The 21,079-nt window shown below is 43.3% G+C and overlaps 1 protein-coding gene and 1 pseudogene across 1 annotated transcript; one reads left to right on the top strand and one right to left on the bottom strand.

Annotated features, from left to right (window-relative positions):
- Positions 1-142: 142 nt before the first annotated feature.
- On the bottom strand, positions 143-21,029 carry LOC116523825 (annotated as a pseudogene).
- LOC116523835 (zinc finger protein OZF-like) lies at positions 7,025-11,554 on the top strand. The gene is made up of 2 exons (XM_032238923.1): positions 7,025-7,093; positions 8,399-11,554. Exon 2 carries the CDS (start codon positions 9,830-9,832, stop codon positions 11,516-11,518), a length of 1,689 nt encoding a protein of 562 aa, XP_032094814.1. The 5' UTR covers positions 7,025-7,093; positions 8,399-9,829; the 3' UTR covers positions 11,519-11,554.
- Positions 21,030-21,079: the final 50 nt, after the last annotated feature.

Raw genomic sequence — 21,079 nt, 5'->3', positions numbered from 1 at the left:
CCAGGGATGTTCAAACTTGACAGCTTTAAGACTTTAAGGTTTAGATAGGACTCTTAGAGGCAGGCGGGGCAGCCAATCAGTGAGTGATGGGCGGGGCAAGCGTGGTGCAGACGGGCAGGGGGAGGGAGCTGGAACCGGTTCTAAATGGCACGGTAGATTTGTGGAAGCTGTTATATAGAAGAGGTTAGAACTGGCAGGAACTCACCCCTGAATAAGAGGTGATTTACTTCTGAAACACTATAGAAGGAGATTTGAAATTTCTCCCTTGTGTTTAAAGGTACATGTCTTATAATATTGGGCCTGATATCGAAATCATTCCCACTATCTGGATCCTTTTATAGTTTCTCTCCTGTATGTGTCCTCCGGTGTTTCACAAGCACAGAAGTGAAACTTTCCTTACACTCTGGGCATTCATATCGTTTCTCTCCTGTGTGAGTCCTCTGGTGTCTCACCAAGTGTGAATTCTGAATGAAACTTTTCCCACATTCAGGACATTCAAAGGGCTTCTCTCGGTGTGAGACCTTTGATGTATCACCAGGTTGGAATACTGAATGAAACATTTCCCACAGTCAGGACATTCAAAGGGCTTCTCTCCGGTGTGAATCCTCTGGTGCATCACAAGATTAGAATGGTAACCAAAACTTTTCCCACAATCAAGACATTCAAAGGGTTTCTTTCATGTGTGAGTACTCTGGTGGCTCACCAGGTGGGAATTCTGACTGAAACTTTTCCCACACTGTGCACACTCATAAGGTTTCTCTCGAGTGTGTGTCCTCTGGTGTATTATTAGACTGGAATTGAGATTGAAACATTTCCCACAATCAGGACATTCAAAGGGTTTCTCTCCAGTATGAGTCCTCTGGTGTATCACAAGATTAGAATGGTAACCAAAACTTTTCCCACAATCAAGACATTCAAAGTGTTTCTCTCCTGTGTGAGTCCTCTGGTGGTTCACCAGGTGGGAATTCTGACTGAAACCTTTCCCACACTGTGGACACTCATATGGTTTCTCTCCTGTGTGAGTCCTCTGGTGTCTCACAAGGTCGGAATTTGAAATGAAACTTCTTCCACAAACTGGACACTCATAAGGTTTCTGTCCTGTGTGAGTCCTCTGGTGTTTCACCAGGTCAGAATTTGAAATGAAACTTCTTCCACAAACTGGACACTCGTAAGGTTTCTCTCCTGTGTGAGTCCTCTGGTGGTTCACCAGATCGGAATTTGAAATGAAACTTCTTCCACAAGGTGGACACTCGTAAGGTTTCTCTCCTGTGTGAGTCCTCTGGTGTTTCACCAGGTGGGAATTTGAAATGAAACTTCTTCCACAAACTGGACACTCGTAACTTTTCTCTCCTGTGTGAGTCCTCTGGTGGTTCACCAGATCGGAATTTGAAATGAAACTTCTTCCACAAAGTGGACACTCGTAAGGTTTCTCTCCTGTGTGAGTCCTCTGGTGTTTCACCAGGTGGGAATTTGAAATGAAACTTCTTCCACAAACTGGACACTCATATGGTTTCTCTCCTGTATGAGTCCTCTGGTGTCTCACCAAGTCAGAATTCCTTCTGAAACTTCTTCCACAAACTGGATATTCCCACAATTAGGATACTCAAAGGGTTTATCTCCTGTATGAGTCCTCTGATGATCCACCAGGTCAGAATTCTGAGTGAAACAATTCCCAAAATTAGGACAATCCAAGGGTTTCTATCCTGTGTGAGTTCTCTGATGTCTTACAAAGTTGGAATTCTGACTGAAACTTTTCCCACAATCAGAAAATTCAAAGGGCTTCTCTCTTGTGTGAGTTCTCTGATGTTTCAAAAGGGCAAAAACGGTAACTGAAACCTTTCCCATACTCTGGACATTCATAGTTTCTTTTCTGTATGTGTTGCCTGGTGTATCACCAGGTTGGAATTCTGACTAAATCTTTCCCCACAATCAGGACATTAAAAGGGTTTCTCTCCTGTGTGAGTCCTCTGGTGTCTCATCAGGTTGGAATTCCGACTAAATCTTTTCCCACAATCACGACATTCAAAGGGTTTCTCTCCTGTGTGAGTCCTCTGGTGTATCAACAAGGTGCAGTACTGAGTGAAACTTTTCCCACAATCAGGACATTCAAAGGGTTTCTCTCCCGTGTGAGTGCTTTGGTGTTTTACTAGGACAGAATTCTGACTAAAACCTTTCCCACATTCAGGACATTCAAAGGGTTTCTCTCCTGTGTGAGTCCTCTGGTGTCTCACCAGGTCGGAATTTGAAATGAAACTTCTTCCACAAACTGGACACTCATAAGGTTTCTCTCCTGTGTGAGTCCTCTGGTGGATCACCAGGTCAGAATTCTTTCTGAAACTTTTCCCACAAGCAGGACATTCAAATGGTTTCTCTCCTGTGTGAATCATCTGGTGCATCAAAAGATTAGAGTGGTACCCAAAACTTTTCCCACAATCAAGACATTCAAAGGGTTTCTCTCCTGTGTGAGTCCTTTGGTGGTTCACCAGGGTGGAATTCTGACTGAAACTTTTCCCACACTGTGGACACTCATATGGTTTCTCTCCTGTGTGAGTCCTTTGGTGGTTCACCAGGTGGGAATTTGTAAGGAAACTTTTTCCACAAACTGTACACTCATAAGGTTTCTCTCCTGTGTGAGTCCTCTGGTGTTTCACCAGGTGGGAATTTGAAATGAAACTTCTTCCACAAACTGGACACTCATAAGGTTTCTCTCCTGTGTGAGTCCTCTGGTGGTTCACCAGGTTGGAATTCTGACTGAAACTTTTCCCACACTGTGGACACTCATATGGTTTCTCTCCTGTGTGAGTCCTCTGGTGTCTCACCAGGTAGGAATTCTGACTGAAACATTTTGCACAATCAGGACATTCAAAGGGCTTCTCTCCTGAGTGAGTTCTCTGGTGTCTCACCAAAGTGAAATTGTAACCAAAACGTTTCCCACAATCGGTACAATTAAAGGGCTTGTCTCCTGTGTGAGTCCTCTGATGTATCACCAGGTGGGAATTTGCAATGAATCTTTTTCCACAAACTGGACACTCACATGGTATCTCCCTGGTGTGAGTCCTCTGATGTATCACCAGATTGCCATGCTTGCGAAAGCATTTACCACATTGAGAGCAGTAGTATGGCATCTGTCCTCTATGGGTCTTTCTATGAACCACAAGAGAACTATTCTGACAAAAGCTTTTGTCACATTTGTAGCATTAATATGGCTTTTTTCCAGTGTGGATCATCTTATGCATAATCAGTTGTGATTTGCAATCTGTGCTTTCCCCACAACAGGCACATCTATGGAGCTTTTCCACCACGGATATTATTGAGGTGTGATCCCCTGTTTAGTTTTGCTTTGATGACAGCTACTGTTTTCTTACTCCCAGTTCAAGGCCTGTATTACTGTCTGCCTGTGATGACTCCTTCAGATGCTTTCCCAGATCACTCTTCAGATGTCAGTTCAGAGGAAGATGAACCAGTCCCGGCCAAATCTGGAGGGGAGTTGATCAATGGCGCCAGTCAGTTGTCTGACAAGGATTTGGGTGAAGCACAGCTGCAGCAGGAGTCCTGAGGCTTTGCTTGGGGGAAGCATGCAGCTGCAGCCAGTCACTGAGGAAGAAGAGGAACTGCCTTTTGCCCCTAATCAGTGGGAAATGGAAAATACATTGATTTCTGGCTTTATTTGCTTTCCTTTTCAATGTTGCTTGTTAGCCTCAGTCTTCCGGAGTGCTGTTATAGCCATCCTCTTTGTCTATAAGTTTCAAAGAAAATGTAACTTTATAAACGGCTGCAAAATGTGTGAAAAAAGAAAAAGTATGAATGAAAAGCAAAAATGCCACAATGCTAGAATAACCTCTGACATTCATTATGATTCATTTGACTACCAAGATCCAAATTCAAATATTCATTCAATCTTTAAATTCACTTGCTGACTTGAGTCAGTCACAAATTCTGAGCCCTGTAAAGGGTTACACACCCACTGGGTCCCCACAGGCTTTTTCCTCTCCTCCTGGGTCCCTGCAGTCCTTAGCCCGGACCCCCACCCTACCAGGCCTCACACTCTCCTCCTCTGTTTCTTTTAAAGACCTCTGATTCTCATGTTGGGAAAGGAAGGCATCTCTGGGCCTCACGCCTCTGTCCTGGAAGCAACGGTTATTTTCAGTGTCCCTATGATTCATCCAGTGGTAGGTTTCAAAAAAAAATTGAACCTACTCTGTGGATGTGGCCTCCTTTGTGGGAGTGGCTTGCCCGCCATGTGATTGGGTGGGAATGGCTTGCCAGCTCTCCCTCCCTCTCTCTCTCTCTCTCAGCGTCAGGGCCAAAATGGCGGCTGCTTCTGGGACATAATATCATAATATAATATAATAACTGGCTGACCAACCGCACTCAACGTGTAGCCACAGATTAGGCCTCCTCCGAGTTCCAGCAGCCAGTCAATGTCGACTGGCAACCACGCGGAGGAGAGCCTTCTCTGTGGCAGCTCCGACCCTATGGAACGAACTCCCCGTGGAGATTCGTACCCTCACCACCCTCCAGACCTTCCGCATAGCCCTTAAAACCTGGCTGTCCCGACAGGCCTGAGGCTAAAGACCTTAACCCTGCCCGAATAGTATGAATGTTGTGCTTTTAATGATGTATTGTCTTATATGTAACTTGGTTTGTCCTCCCCTCCCCCTGAACTGTGAGCCGCCCTGAGTCCCGCCAGGGAAAAGGGCGGCATACAAATAAAGTATCTTATCTTCTCTTATCTTATCTCAATGGAACTGCATCTACATGGAGGGAAGTATGCAGTGGAGTACCCCAAGGCTCTGTTTTACACCCAGTACTCTTCAACATCTTCATCAATCACTTGGATGAGGGAATAAATGGGAAACTCATCAAATTTGCAGATGACACCAAGCTGGCAGGAATAGCAACACTCCAGAAGATAGGCTTAAGACACAAGGATCTTGACAAACTTGAACTGTCACTATCTAATAAAATGAAATTCAATGGTGAAAAGAGTAAGGTTCTACATTTAGGCAACAAAAACGAAAAGCAAAGGTACAGTGTAGGTGGTACCTTGCTCAACAGTAGTAACTGTGAAAGGGATCTTGGAGTACTAGTGGACAACCATTTAAATATGAGCCAGCAGTGTGCAGCAGCTGCCAAAAAAGCCAACAGTTCTAGGCTGCATAAACACAGGGATAGAATCAAGATCACGTGAAGTGTTAATACCACTTTATAATGCCTTGGTAAGGCCACACTTGGAATACTGCATTCAGGTTTGCTCACCACGATGTAGAAAAGATGTGGAGACTCTCAAAAGAGTGCAGAGAAGAGAAACAAAGATGATTAGGAGACTGGAGACTAAAACATGAACAGTTGCACGGAGTAGGTATGTCTAGTTTAATAGAAAGAAGGACTACGGGAGACATGATAGCAGTATTCCAATATCTCAGGGGTTGCCACAAAAAAGAAGGAGTCAAACTATTTTCCAAGGCACCTGAGGGTAGAACAAGAAGAAATGGGTGGAAACTAATCAAGGAGAGAAGCAACTTAGAACTGAGGAGAAATTTCCTGACAGTTAGAACAATTAATCAGTGGAACAACTTGCCTCCAAAAATTGTGAATGCCCCAACACTGGAAGTCTTTAAGAAGATGTTGGATAGCCATTTGTCTGAAACGGTATAGGGTTTCCTGCCTACGAAGCAAGTTGGACTAGAAGACCTCCAAGGTCCCTTCCAACTCTGCTATTGTATTGTATTGTATTGTATTGTATTGTATTGTATTGTATTGTATTGTATTGTATAATCATGGGGGACAAGGGAGAAACTGATTTTTTGTATCTTAACACTTTAGACCACATTAAGGAATTGTGGGTGCACTGAAAATGTTGGCTGCCTCCAGGAGATCTTCAACAGGTGGGAGGGGTGAAAGGTGTGTGGTTAGTAGGCCCAAGGCCTAGGTAAAAAAGCAATGTAAAATTTCACATGTAAAGGCTGTTTCACCTTGCAGATCAGTCTGATGGAGATGACCTCACTATTGAGTTGAGGAGAAAAGGGATCTTGGTTTTGATCACAGGGTTTCCAGCTTTATTAGCAACTCCTGTGTGCTCTTGATAGCAAGACTAAGATGCTGGCATATTTGTGGCATCTCCCTGGTGGCGGCAATGTGAGGAAAGCAATATACAGTGGGAAATGCTTCATTTTTAAAAACACATTGTGTAAGAACCATCAATAACTTTTTACAAGGAAAAAAAGAGTATTGTCAGGGTTGCTGTGATCATTATGGCAAGGCAAGACACAGTTGCCTCAAACTGTGCTTGAGCGTATAAGTTTATTGATAATACTGCAATAATAAAAATTGTGCGCACTCCGAAACGGCAGTAATCCCGGCAGCAACCCACCCCTGCCCTGGGTATGTGTAATTTAATGCAGAGAACGGCTAAGAGATAGGAGTCTTTCACTAACTGAGGGTCTGACACAGAAAAGAGGGGTCGACCTATTCCCCAAAGTGCCTGGAAGTAGGACAAACATTAACGGAGAATTATATATATTATATATATATAAATCCTTCCTAGAATTGAGAGGGTCCCTGTGGGTGAATCCAATCAATCAGTGGAACAGTTTTGCCTCCAGGAATTGTGGGAGCTCCAACTATGGGATTTTCTAAAGAGGAGACTGCACAGCTGTTTGTCCAGAACGGTATCGGGTCTCCTGCTTGGAGAGGTGGTCCTTCCAACTCCCATTCCGTAATTCTGTCCGAACTTCATAAACCTTTAAGACTCCGCACGTAGCGAAACTTCACGTGCTAAATAGTTTCACATTGCATGTAATCAGTGGAAACATCTGGCAGATGCCTGAGGCAGAGACAGGACAAGCCTGTTTTTCGACCTCCGAGGACGAGACGGTGGCCAGATAGGCAGCATCCGCGATTAGAAAGCCAACACAAGAGCGGCATCTGTCGGAGCTAAAACTGAAACCATCGAGTACTGCGTTACTAGACAGGATGGGGGGTGAGCGAGGAGACGCGCAGAGGAACTTCCTCTTCCGGATTACTCATGGGAGGAAGGTGGCGTGCAGAGTGTTATTTGTGTTCTTCCAAGGATCAAAGCATCAGCTGGAAGGTGAGTTGAAGACAAGTCGGAAGAGAGTCCGGGAGCAATTTGGCCTATTTGCTTCGGGTGCTGTCAACCCGTGAACATTTATGATGGTCGGAGCATCCCACCATCATGATCCCCATTTGTGACCCTCCCAGCTAGTTTCTCATAGGCAAAGTCAGTGGGGGATACTGGCAAGAAGTCGTAGCCATGTGAAATTGCCTTTAACAAGCCACTGGGATCCGCTTAACAACTGCAAAGGGACAGATGTAAGTTGGGACTGTCATGTGACATCATGCTTCCTGATCAGGCTGCTTAGTGACACAAATGCCAGTCCCAAGCGTGAGGACTACTTGAATGGGGATGTCACCAGAGGGATTGTGGACAGTAGGACAGTATTTTCTGCCCTTATTTGGAGCTGAGGACTTCCATGGGTATAACTGGTGCTTCAAATCTTGCAGATGTTTTAGGCAACATTTCATTAGTTAAAGCCCCCACATCTCTAAAGTTAGCTCAGAAGGTTTGACTTTAACCATCTTGGGACATTTTTCAGGCTAAAAACATGGATTTGTTTATGCCCAGATCTCTTGAGATCCCACTACAGTATTTCAATCAGATTGAGGTCTGGACTTTTGTGGATTTGCTGGTAAGCTTGCAATCATTGTTCTGTTGCATAACCCGATGTTGGCCAAGCTTTAGCTGTTCTTTAGCTGTTGGATAGATGGCCTCACATTTGGCTCTAGAATACTGTAGTATAGAGAAGAGTTTATAGTCAACCAGAAAACTCCTACAACTTTGGCTTTTATAGATGTAGTCACACTTGCTGATGATAATTTATCAAGAGCACTTGATTAGCAGCATTTGGCTGCTACTTCGCCTTTTCATACCTATGGAAACAGTAAGAGTGTCCTTAGTTTTTCACGTTTTTTCTCTTCTCCATTTTGGCTTTCTTTTTGTAAACAAAAAAGATGACAGGTGTAATTTGTTGTTCATTTGAGGTTACATTTACCCATTTTTAAGAACTGCTAAGGACCAGGTGATCTTTCCTATGTGATGATATGTAAAATCATAGAACTCAAAAAGGGTGTTCCTTCTTTTTCACCTGACCGTATTTGATGATAACCCTTTACAGGGCTCAGAATTTGTGTCTGACCCAAGTCAACAAGTTAATTTAATGACTGAATGTGTATTTGATGTTGGTAGTCAAATGAATCATAATTAATGTCAGAGGTTATTCTAGCATTGTGGCATTTTTACTTTTCATTCATACCTTTTCTTTTTTCACACATTTTGCAACCGTTTATAAACTTACATTTTCTTTGAAACTTATAGACAAAGAGGATGGCTATAACAGCACTCCGGATGACTGAGAATAACAAGCAACATTGAAAAAGAAAGCCAATCAAGCCAGAAATCAAAGTTTTTTCCATTTCCTTCAAAAACCACACAATTCTTCTCTTTCCCGAGCAGGTGATAGAGAAAAAAGAGAAAATCAAGAAGAGATTTTGAGCTGGACAAAGTAGTGTGTGTGGAATTCAAGGATACATTACATGAAAGATCAAGGGAGATTATTTTTCCATTCAAAAAAAGAGGGAAATACCTGGAAGTCAGTGGGGAGGAAATGATCAATTGGATAGTGATATAGGACAGAGAATAATGCAGGCCTCGCTCTGGGAGGAAGAAAATCGCCACTAAATCAAAGCATCACTAACCAAAGGATCATCCATATTTTTGACTTCCTCAGAAATATTGATCGCCCAGGAATTGGGTAGTCACATAGTATGCTGTGCCGCTCACGTACAGACACGTAACTCTGGTTTCGTGGGTTTTTTAATAATCCCCAGCAACTCCCTTCACCAAAACCCCAGAACAGTCCCAATTAAGTCCAGCAACAAACAGACCAATGCTAGTCTACAGTGCAACGGCCAAAGAGTACACAAGGCACCTGGACGTTTCCTCATCAAAATAAACCTACCAGGCAAAACTAAATCCACAATACAAGAGGATTCACGAGGCAAGGAATGTCCAGAGTTCACAAGGCACGAACAAATGAAGGCATGGTGTCAATGTAAAGTGAGGCAAGAGTCACACCAACCATAAAACACACAGCTAGTAAATGAGGACGTTCCCAGCATCGCTTCTCTCTTTGTGCTGTGCTAATTAGCCAGCTTCCGTTGCAGCCCTTAAAGAAGGGCGAGGCTTTCCCCTCGCGAGTAATCTGTCTGACCTCTGTTCCTGCCTTTTCTCTGCCTTGGATTAGGGGCAGAAGGCAGTTCTTCCTCACTGACTGGCTGCAGCTGCATGCTTTTCCTCAAGCAAAGCCTCAGGACTCCTGCTGCAGCTGTGCTTCAGCCAAATCCTTGTCAGACAACTGACTGGAGCCATTGATCAACTCCCCTCCAGATGTGCCCAGAAGTGGTTCATCTTCCTCTGAACGGACATCTGCAGAGTGATCTGGGAAAGCATCTGAAGGAGTCATCACAGGCAGATAATAATACAGGCCTCGAATTGGGAGGAAGCAAACACCTGCAATCAAAGCAAAACTAAACGGGATCACACATATTTTTGACCTCCTCAATAATATCAGAGGTGGAAAAGCTCCATAGATGTGCCTGTTGTGGGGAAAGCACAGATTGCAAATCACAACTGATTATGCATAAGACGATCCACGCTGGAAAAAAGCCATATTAAGGCTACGAATGTGACAAAACCTTTTGTCAGAATAGTTCTCTTGTAGTTCATAGAAAGACCCATAGAGGACAGATGCCCTACTACTGCTCTCAATGTGGTAAATGCTTTCGCAAGCATGGCAATCTGGTGATACATCAGAGGACTCACACCAGGGAGAAACCATGTGAGTGTACAGTTTGTGGAAAAAGATTCATTGCAGATTCCCACCTGGTGAGACACCAGAGGACTCACACAGGAGAGAAACCATATGACTGTCCACAGTGTGGGAAAAGTTTCAGTCAGAATTCCAACCTGGTGAACCACCAGAGGACTCACACAGGAGACAAACCCTTTGAATGTCCTGATTGTGTGAAACGTTTCAGTCAGAATTCTGACCTGGTGAACCACCAGAGGACTCACAAAGGAGAGAAACCATTTGAGTGTCCTCAGTGTGGGAAAAGTTTCAGTCAGAATTCCAACCTGGTGAACCACCAGAGGACTCACACAGGAGAGAAACCCTTTGAATGTCTTGATTGTGGGAAAAGTTTTGGTTACCATTCTAATCTTGTGATGCACCAGAGGATTCACACAGGAGAGAAACCATTTGAATGTCTTGATTGTGGGAAAAGTTTCCTTGCAAATTCCCACCTGGTGAACCACCAGAGGACTCACACAGGAGAGAAACCATATGAGTGTCCCGACTGTGGGAAATGTTTCATTCAGTGTTCCAACCTGGTGATACATCAAAGGTCTCACACTGGAGAGAAGCCCTTTGAATGTCCTGATTGTGCAAAACGTTTCAGTCAGAATTCCTACCTGGTGAGACACCAGAGGACTCACACAGGAGAGAAACCATATGAGTGTCCACAGTGTGGGAAAAGTTTCAGTCAGAATTCCAACCTGGTGAACCACCAGAGGACTCACACAGGAAAGAAACCTTATGAGTGTCCAGTTTGTGGAAGAAGTTTCATTTCAAATTCCCACCTGGTGAAACACCAGAGGACTCACACAGGAGAGAAACCATATGAGTGTCCACAGTGTGGGAAAAGTTTCAGTCAGAATTCCAACCTGATGAATCACCAGAGCACTCACACAGGAGAGAAACCCTTTGAATGTCTTGATTGTGGGAAAAGTTTCATTCAGAATTCACACTTGGTGAGACACCAGAGGACTCACACTGGAGAGAAACCCTTTGAATGTCCTGACTGTGGGAAATGTTTCATTCAGTATTCCAACATGGTGATACATCAAAGGTCTCACACTGGAGAGAAGCCCTTTGAATGTCCTGAATGTGGGAAAGGTTTCAGTCTCAATTCCAGTCTAGTAATACACCAGAGGACTCACACTGGAGAGAAACCCTTTGAATGTCCCGACTGTGGGAAATGTTTCATTCAGTATTCCAACCTGGTGACACATCAAAGGACTCACACCGGAGAGAAGCCCTTTGAATGTCCTGAATGTGGGAAAACTTTCATTCAGAATTCACACTTGGTGAGACACCAGAGGACTCACACTGGAGAGAAACCCTTTGAATGTCCTGACTGTGGGAAATGTTTCATTCAGTATTCCAACCTGGTGATACATCAAAGGTCTCACACCGGAGAGAAGCCCTTTGAATGTCCTGAATGTGGGAAAAGTTTCATTCAGAATTCACACTTGGTGAGACACCAGAGGACTCACACAGGAGAGAAACCGTATGAATGCCCAGAGTGTAAGAAAAGTTTCAGTTACTCTTCTGTGCTTGTGAAACACCGGAGGACACATACAGGAGAGAAACTATGAAAGGATCCAGATTGTGGGAATGATTTCCATATCAGGCCTAACATTATAAGCCATGTACCTTTATACACAAGGGAGAAATTTCAAATGTCCGTCTATAGTGTTTCAGAAGTAAATCACCTCTTATTCAGGGGTTGGTTCCTGCCAGTTCTAACCTCTTCTATAGAACAGGTTCCACAAATCTACCGTGCCGTTTAGAACCGCTTCCAGCTCCCTCCACCTGCCCGTCTCCACCACGCTTGCCCCGCCCATCGCTCACTGATTGGCTGCCCCGCCCGCCTCTAAGAGTCCTATCTAAACCTTAAACTCTTAAAGCTGTCAAGTTTGAACATCCTGGGATTTTTTTCCCAAAGGGTTAGGGGTGCAAGGAACTTGTAACTTGACAGCTTTAAGACTTGCGTGCTTCAAATGCCAGAGTTTCTGAGCCAACATTTTGGTTGCTAAGCAAGAGCGTTGTTAAGTGAGTTTCACCACATTTTACAAGTTGGCCACGCCCACCCAGTGACATTTATCAAGCCACTTCTACTCAGTCACATGGCTGGCAAGCCTCTCCCACCCAGTAGGCTGTTAAAAGCTAACTACCTGTTTCTGCTTATCAGCAGATGTTTCTGGGTATTTCCTTTTGTGAAATTACTGCAAAGAGGCTTTTGGGTGGTGTTTTTTGTACGTCGATTATGGAATTTCCACATTTCAGCCTCCTACCATGGTGTCCTTGGATTTTGAGCCCCAAATTCCCTAGCCAGCATACAAGTAGTTCTTGAGATACAACTGCAATGGAGCCTACCAGTGCCGGTTGAGATCCTGCTTTGCTTAATTAACCCTACCCCCTGCTCTTACTGATGTAGTTACATGAATGGGCGAGTTATGAAGTGGAACACTGGATACCTCAGGTGTGGGGAAACCCTTGGAGGAGGGACGCAGGGCCAGGCTTGCCGTCCAAAGGCCTCCTGTACACCAAGCCTTGGGTCCTTCCCTGACAGAGTCCCTTCAGGCCTATTATTCCCACACAGTGTACCCCAGGTTTTCCCAAATAGGACTCTCCAGGCCCCACCCACAGGGTCCCCACAGGCTTTTTTCTCTCCTCCTGGGTCCCTGCAGTCCTTAGCCCGGACCCCCACCCTACCAGGCCTCACACTCTCCTCCTCTGTTTCTTTTAAAGACCTCTGATTCTCATGTTGGGAAAGGAAGGCATCTCTGGGCCTCGTGACTCTGTCCTGGAAGCAACAGTTATTTTCAATGTCCCTATGATTCATCGAGTGGTGGGTTTAAAAAAAAAATTGAACGTACTCTGTGGGTGTGGCCTCCTTTGTGGGAATGGCTTGCCAGCCATGTGTTTTCTTTCTCTCTCTCTCTCTTTCTCTCTCCTTCCTTTTGCTTCTCTGTCCCTTTTTCCTTTTTTTCTTTCATCTCTAACTTTTTCTTTCTTTTTTATTTATTCATTCATTTATTTATTTATTTCTCTTTCTGTGTGAGTCTCTCTTTGTGTGTTTGTATGTGTGTGTCAGTGGTGGGTTTCAAAAATTTATGGAACCACTAGTGGAACCTCTTCTAACCGGTTTGGTAGATTTGACGAACCGGTTCTACCGAACTGGTGCGAACTGGCAGGAACCCACCTGTGGATTCATCCCTGGGCCACAGAGTATACTTCTGGAAGCAGTTGCCATTTTGCCATACCAGCTTCAGTGCCAAAATGGCGACTGCTTCTGGGACATAATATCATAATATAATACAATAACTGGCTGACCAACCGCACTCAACGTGTAGCCCTCAATGGAACTGCATCTACAGGGAGGGAAGTATGCAGTGGAGTACTACAAGGCTCTGTTTTAGACCCAGTAATCTTCAACATCTTCATCAATGACTTGGATGAGGGAATAAATGGGAAACTCATCAAATTTGCAGATGACACCAAGCTGGCAGGAATAGCAACACTCCAGAAGATAGGCTTAAGACACAGAAGGATCTTGACAAACCTGAATATTGGGCACTATCTAATAAAATGAAATTCAATGGTGAAAAGAGTAAGGTTCTACATTTAGGCAATAAAAACGAAATGCATAGGTGCAGTATAGCTGGTACGTTCCTCAATAGTAGTAACTGTGAAAGGGATCTTGGAGTCCTAGTGGACAACCATTTAAATATGAGCCAGCAGTGTGCAGCAGCTGCCAAAGAAGCCAACACAGTTCTAGGCTGCATGAACAGAGGGATAGAATCAAGATCATGTGAAGTGTGCAGAAAAAAGCAACAAAGATGATTAGTGGACTGGAGACTAAAACATGAAGAACGGTTTCAGGCACTGGATATGTCTAGTTTAATAGAAAGAAGGACTAGGAGAGACATGACATCAGTGTTCCAATATCTCAGGGGTTGCCACAAAGAAGAGGGAGTCAAACTATTCTCCAAGGCACCTGAGGGTAGAACAAGAAGAAATGGGTGGAAACTAGTCAAGGAGAGAAGCAACTTAGATCTGAGGAGAAATTTCCTGACAGAACCATTAATCAGTGGAACAGTTTGCCTCCAGAAGTTGTGAATGCCCCAACACTGGAAGTCTTTAAGATGATGTTGGATAGCCATTTGTCTGAAACGGTATAGGGTTTCCTGCCTAGGCAGGGGTTTTCCAAGGTCCCTTCCAAGTCTGCTATTGTATTGCATTGTATTGTAAAATCATGGGGGACAAGGGAGAAACCGCTTTTTTGTACCTTAATACTTTAGACCACATTAAGGAATTGTGGGTGCACTGAAAATGTTGGCTGCCTCCAGGAGATCTTCAACAGGTGGGAGGGGTGAAAGGTGTGTGGTTAGTAGGCCCAAGGCCTAGGTAAAAAAGCAGTGTAAAATTTCACATATAAAGGCTGTTTCACCTTGCAGATCAGTCTGATGGAGAGGGTCAACTTATTCCCCAAAGTGCCCGAAAGTAGGATAAAAAGTAACGGATCCTTCCTAGAATTGAGAGAGTCCCTGTGGGTGAATCCAATCAATCAGTGGAACAGCTTTGCCTCCAGGAATTGTGGGAGCTCCAAAAATGGGATTTTCTAAAGAGGAGACTGCACAGCTGTTTGTGCAGAACTGTATCGGGTCTCCTGCTTGGAGAGGTGGTCCTTCCAACTCCCATTCCGTAATTCTGTCCGAACTTCAGGATCCTTTAAGACTCCGCACGTAGCGAAACTTCACGTGCTAAATAGTTTCACATTGCATGTAATCAGTGGAAACATCTGGCAGATGCCTGAGGCAGAGACAGCACAAGCCTGTTTTTCGACCTCCGAGGACGAGACGGTGGCCAGATAGGCAGCATCCGCGATTAGAAAGCCAACACAAGAGCGGCATCTGTCGGAGCTAAAACTGAAACCATCGAGTACTGTGTTGCTAGACAGGATGGGGGGGTGAGCGAGGAGACGCGCAGAGGAACTTCCTCTTCCGGATCACTCATGGGAGGAAGGTGGCATGCAAAGGGTTATTTGTGCTCTTCCAAGGATTAAAGCATCAGCTGGAAGGTGAGTTGAGCACAAGTCGTTGCCACAGTTTGAGGCAACTGTGTCTTGCCTTGCCATAATGATCACAGCAACCCTGACAATACTCATTTTTTCCTTGTAAAAAGTTATTGATGGTTCTTACACAATGTGTTTTTAAAAATGAAGCATTTTCCACTGTATATTACTTTCCTCACATTGCCGCCACCAGGGAGATGCCACAAATATGCCAGGATCTTAGTCTTGCTATCATCAAGAGCACACAGGAGTTGCTAATAAAGCTGGAAACCCTGTGATCAAAACCAAGATCCCTTTTCTCCTCAACTCAATAGTGAGGTCATCTCCATCAGATTGATCTGCAAGGTGAAACAGCCTTTACATGTGAAATTTTACATTGCTTTTTTACCTAGGCCTTGGGCCTACTAACCTCACACCTTTCACCCCTCCCACCTGTTGAAGATCTCCTGGAGGCAGCCAACATTTTCAGTGCACCCACAATTCCTTAATGTGGTCTAAAGCGTAAAGGTACAAAAAAAGCAATTTCTCCTGAGCAAAGAAATGTCCTTCTGGGACTTCAAGTGGGGAAAAACTAGCCGAGGTGGCGCAGTGGTTAGAGTGCAGCACTGCAGGCTACTTCAGCTGACTGCAGTTCTGCAGTTCAAATCTCACCAGCTCAAGTTTGACTCAGCCTTCCATCCTTCCTAGGTGGGTAAAATGAGTACCCGGATTGTTGGGGGCAATATGCTGACTCTCTAAACCGCTTAGAGAGGGCTGAAAGACCTATGAAGCAGTATATAAGTCTAACTGCTATTGCTATTGCTAAAAAGACACTGGAGAAATGGAGGCTGCTTGGAAAGATGGTTTATTGGTGGACAGGGCCACATGGCTTGAGCGCTGAACAGAAAAGGTGATCACATGCTTTAATATTGGTGGAGAAGAAGAGAAGGGCTGAAGAAGGGGCTTGCTAGGCTTTTTATACCCTGTTGAGTCCCACCTCTCTGTTTCCTGTTACTGTGTAAGAAATGTATTCTGATTGATTGTCAGACACCCATGGGGCCATGCAGGGGCTACTCTCTAGGTTGTGTTTTGAATCCAGGTATGGATGAGTTCTCAGATGCCATGTGGCCAGTTGAGTAAAGGGCCAATATTATCATGCTTTCCTGCTGTAGCTGCTGGTGAAGTCTTTATTATGTAAAGTGACTAGCCTGGCCTTCTCAATGACCCATTGACAAAGTGGGGATGGACAGGAAAACTGCAGGAAACTCTTTTCTCTCTTAAAACATGTTTCTTTCTTGGCTTCCGGGGGAGGGGCTTGTCGTCGCTTAACCGAGCTGCCTCCAGAGTTCTGGTTCGTTATCTATTTAATAACTAATAGATATCTCTTTTTTCAGGCTAGAAAAAAGCAGAGAGGGTCTCAGTCGGCAAGAACCTTCTTTGAAGTTTGCAGCTTTTTTTTTTCTGGCTGTGAACGGAGGGGGAGGATCAGCCAAGACTGAGTCATTTAACTCTGACCCGAACTTCTCAGCTGTATTTCACAGCTCAAGGCAAGTGACCCCCCCCCCTCAGGACATTCTTTTGGAAACTAGGCTATTGAAAATCAACACGAGCAAAGACCTAACCTGAGAACTTTATTTGTTTTTTTTATAAAAAATACCAGCTTCAATGTTATAAAAAACTCCTTTGTTTAATGATTTTCAAAATGGCGATTTCATAGCTTCCGCATTTGTTATAATGATATACCTCCAACTTCCTGGCACAGAATCAAAGGAATAACCTCATATAAATTAATTAGCTTCACTCCCTCGAAGATCTTTTCTTATCAACTTCTGAAAGTTTACTGAAATTATTTTATCTGAAATCAACGCGAGCAGAGACTAGGCTTGAAAACTTTGTTTGCTTTCTTTCTATAATGGCACCGAAATCAAGGTCGGGGAGACGTACTTTTAGCAATATATCTCAAGCATTTGTTACAAAGCTGCAGTCCTCACCTTCTACACCCCCTACTGGAGATTTGTTAATGAAAGAATTTCTTTTTGAGACTCTTAAAGAATTCAGAGAGGAGATGAAGCAACTTATTTCAGATTTATGTGATAAGCTTGATGCCAGGATTGCTCAAACAAAGGATGATATGATTGGATTTGTAACAGTATTGACAGATTATGTTGGTGGAATGGAAGATAAGCTGGAGTTTCTGGAGGAAGCCAACGTCAACCTGACATCCAAAATTGAAGTGCTGCAACAGAAACGCAGAAAAACAACTTGTTATGACAAATTATAAAAAGACAGAGCTTGCGTTAAGAGTTAGGGGATTGCGTGAAAACGATCAGGAGAACTTGAAACAGATTTTTTCAGAGGCTTTCAGTCGTTCGGTGGGAAATCCGGGATTCAAATTTGATTGGCAGATCCAGAAAATTTACCGTCATAATTCGTGGGTGGCAAAACAGAGACAGCTTCCGAGAGATGTAATTATATATCTTGCTACAAGAGAATCCAGAAACGCGATGCTACAAGAGTTTTATAATACCAGGCTGCAAATTGATGGACAGGACTTGATTGTTTTCAAGGAAATACCACCTCAAATGTTAAGAGCCAGAAGAGACTATGCTTTTCTAGTTAAAGAACTCAGAAATAGTCAGATACAGTATAGATGGGATGTGCCTTTTGGTATTATAATCACATTCGGTCAGCAAAAATATCGTCTTAACTCTGTATGGGAAGCCCGAGATTTTTACCATAAGATCTTAAAGGCGGAACATCTTGAATCACCTGGACTTGGAGAAAGACAAAGAGAAGGACAAGAGAAACAATGTAACACACAATTACAAAACAGGAAGTATTGTTTTCCCCTCCCGGAAGAGCAGGAGACCAGAGAACAAGGACCCAGTCGTGCTCCTAGACGAATGGGAAAATAAGGTGGATTGCAGCAACATCTATGATCATCAACTATTGATTAAGGAGACATGTATGAACTCATTACAAAAGAGAAAGCAAATATTTTACTATATCAAACAGCTTAAAAATGATATAATTCCTCTGTAAGAAAATTATATTTAATTAACTGACCCAAAATATTGGCTTAATTTTGAACTTGGTTAACATTCTGTGACTTTTGTTTTGCATAAAATGATATAGTTGTATACTGAGGAAGAGACATTAAGGTTGAACGAACTGATGTTGATTTTTTTTTTTTGGAAGATATATTGTATGGGATCTAAAAAGACTTAATGGATAATTTTGAATTTTCCTTTATATAAATTACTGATGACTTATTTTCCAGGGCGGAGGGTGGAGATCGTGGTGGTTCTCTTGGATCGCGGCCCAATTTGGATGGAGTTGGGAGGTGTGGTGTAGTCGGGAGGGTAGTGGAGGTTGAATGAGAGCTTACTTTGAGATGGAACTGTAAAAATTGCTATCTGAATATACTGCTTGGAAGGATACATCCAGGGAGTTTGCAGGAAGGCGGAGCATATATGAGAGTAGTACGGATGAATATAAAATATATGTATGTGTATGTATATGGGCGTGTATATATATATGTGCGTATATGGATGTATATGGATACAGATAGAGGCAGGGACGAGAAGAGCTGGAAGAGGAAACCGAGAGAAGAACTTGAGATGTGTTTAAATTGTGTCAGAGAGGAAGGAAGCATAAAAGGGACAAATTAAGGGTTTGGAAATAGATAGATATTTAGATAAAGGGATAAGGCCCCTAGCTAGAGAAGAATTCTACTTGGTTAACTTACTTGGTTTTAATATATGTTGAAATCCTGCAGGTAATTAACTAATTAAGATTAGGAATGATGTAAATCGCTTAGGTTTTTTTCTTTTTTCTTTCCTTTTTGTTTAATGATAAGAAGCTGAGCTCAATGTAGAGAGTTTATTGATTTTTTTTCTTTTTTTTTTAGTACTTTTTTCTTCTATTCTTTTCCTTTTTCTTTTCACTTTTCACTTACTTGGTTTTAATATACTCGAGACTGTGTTTGATAAAAAGCTATACCGGATATGGGATTTGGGAAGTCGGAAGGGGGGAAGGGAGGGGGGATTATAGGGGGGAGGGGGGAGGGGGGTAATATAGTTTATGTTAATCTTTAGACAAGAATGCATTTGTATACTGTTGCCTTTTTCTTTTCCTTTTTTTAATTTTAGTATAAAATAAGAAGCCGAATACATCGATGGATAGTAGAAATACACCGAAGTGAGGAATAGAGGGAAAGAAGAGAGAGGGGTAGAGAGGGAGTGAGAGGGGAATGGAAAGAGGGTGAGATGGAAGGAAGAGGAAGAAAGGAACGTTAGAGGGGGAGGGGAAGTAGAAGAGGGGAATGTTGAAGGGGAGAAAAGAAAGTTGAAGGGGGGAGAAAGAAAGGGTGTATGGAGGGTTGAAACGCTATGTTGGTTTTGTATTTTGGAATATAAGAAGAGTTGTGTTTATTGCTTAATGTTATATGGCCATAATCATGCACAGTATATATGTGATTGTATAAAATGAAAATGAAATAAAACTTTTTAATACGCAAAAAAAAACATGTTTCTTTTTTCTCACATCCAGAGAAATATTCTGCCTTTTCAATATTTCCTAGGATATTTCATTTTTCTGGGAGAGGGCTGGATGATAATTTCCCACACTCCCTTGTCCTGCATGATTATACAATAAAATAGCAGAGTTCGAAGGCACCTTGGAGGTCTTCTCTTCTAGTCCAAACCCCTGCCTAGGCAGGAAACCCTATACCGTTTCAGACAAATGGCTATCCAACATCTTCTTAAAGACTTCCAGTGTTGGGGCACTCACAACTTCTGGAGGCAAGCTGTTCCACCGATTAATTGCTCTGTCAGGAAATTTCTCCTCAGTTCTAAGTTGCTTCTCTCCTTGATTAGTTTCCACCCATTGCTTCTTGTTCTACCCTCAGGTGCCTTGGAGAATAGTTTGACTCCCTCTTCTTTGTGGCAACCCCTGAGATATTGGAACACTGCTATCATGTCCCCCCTAGTCCTTCTATTAAACTAGACATATCCTGTTCCTGCAACCGTTCATGTTTTAGTCTGTAGTCCCTTAATCATCTTTGTTGCTCTTCTCTATAGCTCTTCTCTTTGTTGCTCGACTTTTGTAGAGTCTCCACATCTTTTCTACATCGTGGAGACCGAAACTGAATGCAGTATTCCAAGTGTGGCCCTCCCAATGCATTATAAAGTAGTATTAACACTTCACGGGATCTTGGTTCTATCCCTCTGTTTATGTAGCCTAGAACTGTGTTTGCTTTTTTGGCAGCTGCCAAAAAAATCAGTGAGCGATGGGCGGGGCAAGCGTGGTGCAGGGGGAGGGAGATGGAACCAGTTCTAAATGGCACGGTAGATTTGTGGAACCTGTTCCATAGAAGAGGTTAGAACTGGCAGGAACCCACCCCTGATTAAGAGGTGATTTACTTCTGAAACACTATAGACGGACATTTGAAGTTTCTCCCTTGTGTATAAAGGTATAAAGGCCTGATATGGAAATCATTCCTGCAATCTGGATCCTTTCATAGTTTCTCTCCTGTATGTGTCCTCCGGTGTTTCACAAGCACAGAAGAGTAACTGAAACTTTTCTTACACTCTGGACATTCATAAGGTTTCTCTCCTGTGTGAGTCCTCTGGTGTTTCACCAGGTTGGAATTCTGACTGAAACTTTTCCCACACTGTGGACACTCATATGGTTTCTCTCCTGTGTGAGTCCTCTGGTGGTTCACCAGGTTAAAATTCTGACTGAAACTTTTCCCACACTGTGGACACTCATATGGTTTCTCTCCTGTGTGAGTCCTCTGGTGGTTCATCAGGTTGGAATTCTGACTGAAACTTTTCTCACACTGTGGACAGTCATATGGGTTCTCTCCTGTGTGAGTCCTCTGGTGTCTCACCAGGTGGGAATTTGCAATGAATCTTTTTCCACAAACTGTACACTTACATGGTTTCTCCCTGGTGTGAATGCTCTGATGTATCACCAGATTGCCATGCTTGCGAAAGCATTTACCACATTGAGAGCAGTAGTAGGGCATCTGTCCTCTATGGGTCCTTCTATGAACCACAAGAGAACTATTCTGACAAAAGCTTTTGTCACATTTGTA

This window comes from Thamnophis elegans, chromosome 2 (assembly GCF_009769535.1).
Source record: "Thamnophis elegans isolate rThaEle1 chromosome 2, rThaEle1.pri, whole genome shotgun sequence".
NCBI lineage: Eukaryota > Metazoa > Chordata > Lepidosauria > Squamata > Colubridae > Thamnophis > Thamnophis elegans.
The sequence above is the reverse complement of the archived record's forward strand: the minus strand, read 5'-3'. Positions and strand labels throughout refer to the sequence as shown.